The 8,275-nt window shown below is 31.4% G+C and overlaps 1 protein-coding gene across 2 annotated transcripts; it reads left to right on the forward strand.

The window, feature by feature from the left end:
* Positions 1 to 2,113: 2,113 nt before the first annotated feature.
* Positions 2,114 to 6,238, forward strand: LOC111396993 (UMP-CMP kinase-like). Of its 2 annotated transcripts, XM_023023650.1 has the most exons (9): positions 2,114 to 2,421; positions 2,529 to 2,588; positions 3,485 to 3,542; positions 4,006 to 4,123; positions 4,215 to 4,371; positions 4,780 to 4,860; positions 4,949 to 5,056; positions 5,290 to 5,354; positions 5,714 to 6,238. In XM_023023650.1, the coding sequence occupies exons 1-9, from the start codon at positions 2,356 to 2,358 to the stop codon at positions 5,724 to 5,726; spliced, it is 726 nt and encodes a 241-aa protein (XP_022879418.1). In that variant the 5' UTR covers positions 2,114 to 2,355; the 3' UTR covers positions 5,727 to 6,238. The 2 variants fall into 2 exon arrangements, with proteins under 2 accessions (XP_022879418.1, XP_022879424.1); XM_023023656.1 differs by lacking the exons at positions 2,114 to 2,421; positions 2,529 to 2,588; positions 3,485 to 3,542 and having other exon boundaries at positions 4,002 to 4,128.
* Positions 6,239 to 8,275: the final 2,037 nt, after the last annotated feature.

Here is an 8,275-nt window from a genome sequence, read left to right on the forward strand (position 1 = left end):
TAGAGCCGAGGGTCGAGCAAATCAATAAAAAAAAATTCACGAGCCGAGCATAAAATATGACTGTTTATCATCCTAAACGATCCCATTTGTATTTTATGGCTGTTAGCCAATGGTCATAATGGATTCAAAATCTAGTATTCTACAATACAATTCTTTTTTCACACCATAATTCTCTACATTCTAATCTACAATTTTAATATGGGTTTCGCTCTTTGTATGTGCACCCCCCTTCAAAATAAGGGCAGCCCTTATTACGAGGGACACCTTGATGTACACATAGCAAAATCCTTTTAATATTCTATAATATAATTCTTGCAATCTTCATATTGGCAGTTGGCTATTTTATTGTGGAAATCTTGAGTTTTCTTATTTGAGTTATTTTTGTCCAAATTTCTAATAGTGAATTATATTATATTATTTCATTTCATTCTACCTCTTTATTACATTTATTATTCAAATTTCAAATGGATCATAGCAGATTTTTGGACACTAATGACCCCAGGCTCCTCCATTATATCACGATTTTAGTGATCTTGATGAAATTTCAATTCGCCATGATTTGGGCGATCGCCATAAGCATGGGAGCACATATCTTTTGGATGATTCGTGAACCTAGACCACCGTCAGTGATCATTTATAATGCAAAGTCATAACTTTGATCTTGAGTATGAAAGATGAGCACACGAGACGTGGAAGTGCAAAATTGTTAAACAAGCAAAAAAAACTCTTATTTAAACATGACTTCACACCAAATGAGTGAAAATCACGTGACATGATAAATAGAACATGAAAAGATAACAGATTCAATATATTAAAACTCACGAAGTCATGGGTCATTAAAAGAGAGGGCTTAGTTAACCTCATGGGCTCATCGAAAATCTATAAATTGTCCATAGTTTTAAGCAAAGGAGGATATAGAAAATTGAATACGCACTCTTACAAATAGTCATTTCTATCTCAACTCTCAATTTCGATAGAATTCAGTTTTGAGTTTATTCTCAATTTTTTTGTTTTGAAGGCATGTTTTAAGATTTCTAAAAAACGTGTTTGATTTGTTATTTTGAAAAATCTATTATCAAAACAAAAAACTATAAGACATATTTTGTTTTAAATTTTGAAAAATTATTTTATAACGTTCTATTCTATGAAATTTGATTATTCAGTAAAAACTGAATAATTTTATTTAATCTATTATCTATTAATATATACATTTTATAATTGGTGAATCTTACAAATTTTTTCTTCCTATAAAAGTAAACTAAAAACAAATAATAAATCTAGTTCAAAATATAGTAAATAAAAATAAAAATTAATGACATGAAATGAAATGAAATGAGAATATTTTTATATGTATTCATTTAAATATTTAAACTATGTTTTATAAATTTTTTTTATTTTTTTTGAAATTTTATAGTTCTATTTTTTAATAATTTATATTTTTGATTTTATAGAATTTTATTTTTTTTACAGAAGTTTATTTTCTTAGAATATTAGGTTTTATTTTACAATTTTTTTTTGTATATAATTTTACATTTTAAAATTTATTGTTTAGACTTTTATTTTTTAATTTTTTTAATTTCAAAATTTTATTTAAACACTTGTTTTTCCTATTTTGAATGTTTTAAAATGTTCTTCGAAAAAAAAAAGAGTGGCTTATCGGTTCAGCTAGACCCACGAGGCTCACTAGCCGTTGGCTGAATTGAGTGGTTCTTTTCGACATGATCCTAGATGAGACGAACTAAGGTTTGGTCAAGCCCGATTTGAACTTACGACATCAAGTTTTGGATCCCCATGTTCTATAAATTGGCAGAAGAAATCTGAAATTTCAACTGACTTTTTTTCAACCCTATTGAGTTAGCTCACTACCCCAGAATCCTTGCTTAGTCTTAAAAGTTACTCTAAATCACTGGAATAATAAATAAAAAGCTGCTTTAAGGAGGAAAATTGTGCAATAAACAACTGCACGAATAAATTTTGGAACAGTATACAAAGTAACAAGGATAATGATTGGTGTACACGACCCCTACCGATATCTCACATGAACGGGGTGCGTGGATGAAATTTTTAACATTATTTATTCATACGGGATCCACACTTTTTGAGTTATATGTGTGAAATTTTTCAATACACCAAACATTTTCCAAGTAACAAATGCTTGATTGGGCACATTGTTGAGGCAGGCGAAAAGCATAATTTCGAAGACTTTTTTCGGATCACACGGACAGCATAACATGGCATTATACGTGTTCGACTGAAAGTCTCGCCAAATGTTTGCACCTTAAACTACTCAAAATCGAGCACTTACGATTTCACGATCTAATAATTCTCGGTTTGGAAGTGTGTAAAGAGGTAGCGATGTGGTGGCGCGTAACTTCACTATCTCATCTGGTTGCTTCATCGAAGCCATTCCTTCTCAATCAGGCATGTTTCATGATCTGATTTTTACTCCTAATTTTCGTTTTTTAATCATTTATTCTGTTTTCAGTGAATTTATTTCCCTTTATTAATCAAGCGCTTCGTACCAGTAGATGCGAGCAGCGTATGGACTGAAGATTTGGCAAGCTTTTAGTACCGAAATTTTTAAACCGGTATCAGTTTCATTTTGTTATTCTATTTGATGAGTTAGATTTTCAGTTACTGATGTCTTTCATGTTTGATTTAGCTAATAGAATTCGCGGCTGCAGCGAGTTTAATGTTATTGTTGTTGTCGTTTCATATATCTGGAACTGACGATTCTGAATACTTTGGTTAAGCCATAGGAATAAAATTTGGAAATGTAAATGTATTCTTCGTAAAAGAGTTCCGAGTTACTTACAAAAGCTTATGGAGTTTCACGAACTTTTTTTTTTTAATTTTTAATTTTTAATTTTTTCCTCTCGTGCAAGTTTTAGCATCCAAACACCAGAATTTTTGTCTATTCCAGTGATTTTCTAAGTTTCGATTGGGAGTCCAAGGATATGTAAGCCATCTTAATACTTCACACATGCCTTCATATACTGACCAGTGTCGAGGCCAGGTGAATAAATGTTGGAGGAGCAAAATATATATGTATTATTAGATAAAAGAATATTATTTAAATTCAGTATCAATCAAGAAAAACTAAAAAAATTTGCAGGGCGATCCCCCAGGGAAACCACGTGGATTCACTATTCTGCAGTGCCGATTAATATCAAACTATTGATAATCACTTCTGTTTGATCCTGTTCTATTGATGAATTTATTAATTTGTTCCTTTTCCAGGGATGGTTCCAGAAATAAAGGTTGTGAAATATATTCTGTGCAACATTTAATATCCAGTTCATCATTTCTTTTCGTGTTTTGTGTTGAATTAGCTTGCAACTTCTTGATGTGTAACTGGTTCAGGATTAGCCTAGTTTCTATTTTTCATCATGGGATGTTATTTCTTACTTGGAAAGATGAATTTTTATTTTGGCAACGAAGAAAATTGAATATTTATGTTGTATATTTCCTTTTATGGATGTAGGCAGAAGGTAGACTTTCCAATCCAGGAAGAACCCACCAATTCATAACTTTTGTCTTGGGTAAACGACTTTGCACTATTAAGTGAATTATTTTGAGTACATTATGCTCTTGGTAAAATGATGGCTCAATTTGATTTTTGTTACTATACGGTATACACAATGCTTTCAGTGGAATCGTTTTCTTAGTTTGTCCTTGTTAACATTTCTAAAAGAACTCGGAAATTGTTGTCTGGGTCTCTAAACTAAAATCTATTGTGCAGTATATTTCTATTTAAGTAGTGCTTAAGTAGTTAATGGGTATTGGGACACATTTCTTTCTCATCTTCAATGATTGGAGCCTTGCTTCCATAAAAGTGAACACATGATTGTACCCTCCTTCATATGTGGCAGTTTTTTGAAGTTTTTGGTATGTTTGTGGAATAGCTTCCCCATTGTGATACTTTCTAAAGAATTGGCATAGTTATTGCTGCAACACTACTAAAAGTGCATAGAAATGATGATAATCTTATAATTGTGCTTTTAGGTGGTCCTGGAAGTGGAAAAGGTACTCAGTGTACAAGGATTGTTGAAACCTTTGGTTTTACCCACTTAAGTGCTGGAGATTTGTTAAGGAAGGAAATTACTTCTAATAGTGAAAATGGGTAAAGTATGCCTTCTTTTTGCTGATATAGAGCTATTGTTTAGCATGCTGCATAAATTGCAATGTCGTGCAATGATGGTATCCAATTGCAGTGCCATGATTCTCAACACGATCAAGGAAGGAAAAATTGTTCCTTCAGAAGTGACTGTAAAACTAATCGGAAAGGCAATCAAATCAAGTGAAAATGATAGATTTCTTATTGATGGTTTCCCACGAAGTGAAGAGAATCGTGTGGCATATGAACGAGTTGTGAGTTTCTTTAATTCTCATAGCAACGATTCGTGGGACTTTATTTTTTATTAATTTCCTTATCTCTCCTGTGAATTTTGATAGCAATGCACTACTGGTTTTTAATTCTTGTAAACATATGCTAGATGTGCATGTACTCTCTCTCTCTCTCTCTCTCTCTCTCTCTCTCAAGTGTAATAACATGTATGGCCAAGTTAGAAAGTTTCCACTGTTAATTTCTCAACGATGGCAGCTCCGCTATTATCAGTCTTTTGCCATGGTGTGAGGTATTAGGTCAATATGCAAACCAGAAAATCACCTATACTATTAACTCTTTGAAGGTAGAGGTGAAGCAGTAAATGTGAGAAAAGGTGGGGGTATGATAATCAGTCCCCAGTAATTAATGTTAATGTTGAGCTACAATTGCAGGTTGGCACTGAACCAGATTTTGTGCTTTTCTTTGATTGCCCTGAAGAAGAAATGGTGAAACGAGTGCTAAACCGTAATCAGGTGCTGTTCTTTTAAAAATTCTTTTTCTCCTCTCTGTCTTCCTTCTCTTCTGGCCAAATGGAAATAATTGTGATGTCTTTCTATTTAGGGACGAGTTGATGATAATATTTTTACAGTCAAGGAACGTCTAAAGGTTTTTACGGCATTGAATCTTCCTGTGATCAAATACTACTCTGAGAAAGGCAAACTTTACAAGGTACTAATTTGGTAGATTATCTATGGATATTTATAATTTGGATTGTCCTCTTATAATCAAATGATATTTTTCTATGTTATGGGCTTTGAATGATATAACTTTGTCTGCTTTTCACCTATTCTGATAAAAGAAAGTAGTGAAATATAGTGCCCTTGGTTTCATTTCGTTACTTTGTATGAATGCTTTATCAAGAATAAAATATGCGAGTGTTATAATTACAAAATCAAGTGCAGATTGATGCTACTGGAACAGAAGACGAAATATTTGAGCGAGTCCGCCCAGTTTTTGCTGCATTGAGGTATGTGGTGTAGTGATCTTTTGTCGTACAGCACTTAAATTAATTGGGTGCTTTTCATTGCTCACCATTGGGGAAATGTGTGATGTATAGTCTCAGGAAACGGTTTTTTACTTCAAATTTTCTAATTAGATTCTGCTGCTTGATTTCTAATTTGGTTTTTCATATTTTCTTTTTAACTCTGTCAACCTTGTATGAACAATCTATGCTAATATTGTTTTCCTGTTGTCTTGTACTCCTGTTTGCTGCTTCTTACAATGATGGTTTGCCATTATTCACAAGAAAGTTGGACTGAAGTATTTATCTCAGTGAGAAGTGACTTCTTCGAGACCTTTGTTTTGAATTTATTTACATTTCTACAGGGCAAAAAATTGAAGCAACGATCTCCAGAGCCAAGCAATAAAATGAAAAGTAAATTGAAGAGTTGAGGAACTATACCGAACCATTGGAAGATCCTCCTTTCTGCTATATCCCTTTTTTGGGACAGCAGAGCCACCGGTGATTTTTTCCAAGTCGGGGATCTGGTGACACGCTAACTCTCACCAACCTGCAGGTTAACGAAACTTGTTTTTCCCACCTTTTTTTTTCTACTTTTCCTTTCTTTCAAACGGATATGGATGGAACCCTTACAAAATGCAATGAATTTTCTTCATCTCTTTGCTGGAAGTGGCGTGAAATGCTATAATGAGATTCTTATAATGTGTTTGAAAAGTAAATGTGGATTGAAAAAGGTTCGGAATAGACTTATCAAATGATTCTGCAATTTTAAGAGATGTTTATTGTTGAGAGGATTTTTGTATTTGTAGAATAGATACACATTCCCAGGTTCCGATCCATGGAATTTTCTCATCCTCTTTTTACTCAATATGATGGTAGAAAAATGGACATTTTGTACTTGTGGTAAGAATATATATGCATTTGTGTATATCGGTCATTAAAATTAAGCTTGCTACAATTGAAGTATTCATGGTTGATTATGCATTGCATATTCTCTGAGTGTGTAAGTCAATTTGGGCAGAGAGAAAATTCGCTGCCTTGAAATTCTGCACTTGACGAGAGGATCGAATTTGATGGTAATAATAGGTAAAGGAAGAAATTTAATCTTAGAATAGTTGCAGGATTGAAATAAATGAATCTAATTGTTGAAGGACATAACTTGATGTTCCTAATAGTTAAGAGGATGAAATTCGATGACTATAATAGATGAAGGACCGGATTTGATATTTCTAATAGAGGGACTAAATTTGATTTTTTTTTTTTTAATTAGTTGAAGGGATGAAATGAATGATTGTAATATATGAATGACGGAAATTGAAGATGGTAATAGTTGAAGGAGAAATTTGAAGATTAAAATAGTAGAAGGAAAAAATCTGAAGATTGAAATATTAGAAGGATTGAAATAAATGAATCTAATTGTTGAAGGACATAACTTGATGTTCCTAATAGTTAAGAGGATGAAATTCGATGACTATAATAGATGAAGGACCGGATTTGATATTTCTAATAGAGGGACTAAATTTGATTTTTTTTTTTTTTAATTAGTTGAAGGGATGAAATGAATGATTGTAATATATGAATGACCGAAATTGAAGATGGTAATAGTTGAAGGAGAAATTTGAAGATTAAAATAGTAGAAGGAAAAAATCTGAAGATTGAAATATTAGAAGGATAGAATTTCAATTGGTAATAGTTGAAGGATGAAATTTAATGAATAGAATAGTTAAAGGATCGAGTTTGAAGATTGAATAGTTGAAGGACCAAATTTGAAGATTCTAATAGATGAAGGACCAAATTTGATGATTGTAATAGTTGAAGGAACGAATTTGAAGATTGAAATAGTTTAAGGATGAAATTTGAAGAATTTAATAGTTGAAGTATCAATTTTGATGATTGTAGGATCAAATTTAACCCTAGTTTGATGGCCATTTTATTGTGTAATTATGATATTTTGAATAGTAATTTTTTGAAGAATATGTAATTAAAAAGTAGAAAAATGATTTGAATTTAGATGCAAAATATTTTATTGTGTGAATGCACGATTGAAAATGAATATGAAAAATGAATTGTTTTGTTTTAAAATGAGTCAAATAAGGGCTTAATGATTGTAATAAATGAAGGATCGAATTTGAAGAATGAAATAGTTGAAGGATAAAATTTGAACATTCCAATAGTTGAATGACCGAATTTAAAGATTGAAGTAATTGAAGGATGAAATTTGAAGATTCTAATAGTTGAAGAATCAAATTTGATGATTAATATGAACCTTTGAAAAAGACAATGGTCCTGATTCATCATTACTCTTAGGGTCCGCTTGATTATAAAGATGGAATTGAATTGCTTGGAAAACGAATTTCAGGGAATTGAATTGTCTAAAATTGTTTTCCCTGAGAATTGTAAATTGTTGTGCTTGATTGGTTTAATTTTTCACGTGAAAAATATTTAAATAAAAGTATTCTTTGGTGTTCATTTGGTTTTATTTTACATGAAAATTGTCAATTAAAGGGATAGATTTTATTGGTATTGAGGATTAAATTTGTTTCCATTGCCAGCACAAAAAAATAAAAATAAAATAAAAATAAAAAAATTCAAGAAAATCATCTATCTTTCGGTGTTTGTTTGTCTTTGTTTTACATGGAAATTTTCGTTTAAAAGGAAATATTTTTTTACAATAATTTTTAAAATTTGTTTTCATTGTCAACATAAAAAATAAAAAATAAATGTTACAGTAGGTAGGAAAACCAATTCCCACCATGTATGGAAAAAAAATGTATCCAACACCTAAAGTTGGAAAATCCAATTCCAATTCTATTTCCATCCTATCAAACACACCCTTATGGTTATGAACAAATTCAACGTGTAAAAGTTTTCAAAACCTTTTTCACTAAAGATTGAAAAATTTTTTTTTTCCTTTTTTTTTTTTTTTT

The sequence above is a fragment of the Olea europaea genome, chromosome 1 (assembly GCF_002742605.1).
Source record: "Olea europaea var. sylvestris chromosome 1, O_europaea_v1, whole genome shotgun sequence".
NCBI classification, from domain to species: Eukaryota; Viridiplantae; Streptophyta; class Magnoliopsida; order Lamiales; family Oleaceae; genus Olea; species Olea europaea.

Bases quoted from the DNA above. Each gene is read 5' to 3' on its own strand.
- LOC111396993 (XM_023023650.1), top strand. From the start codon at position 2,356: ATGTGGTGGCGCGTAACTTCACTATCTCATCTGGTTGCTTCATCGAAG. The intron at 2,422-2,528 runs GCATGTTTCATG...TCGTACCAGTAG, and splicing joins AGCCATTCCTTCTCAATCAG to ATGCGAGCAGCGTATGGACT. The intron at 4,372-4,779 runs GTGAGTTTCTTT...CTACAATTGCAG, and splicing joins GTGTGGCATATGAACGAGTT to GTTGGCACTGAACCAGATTT.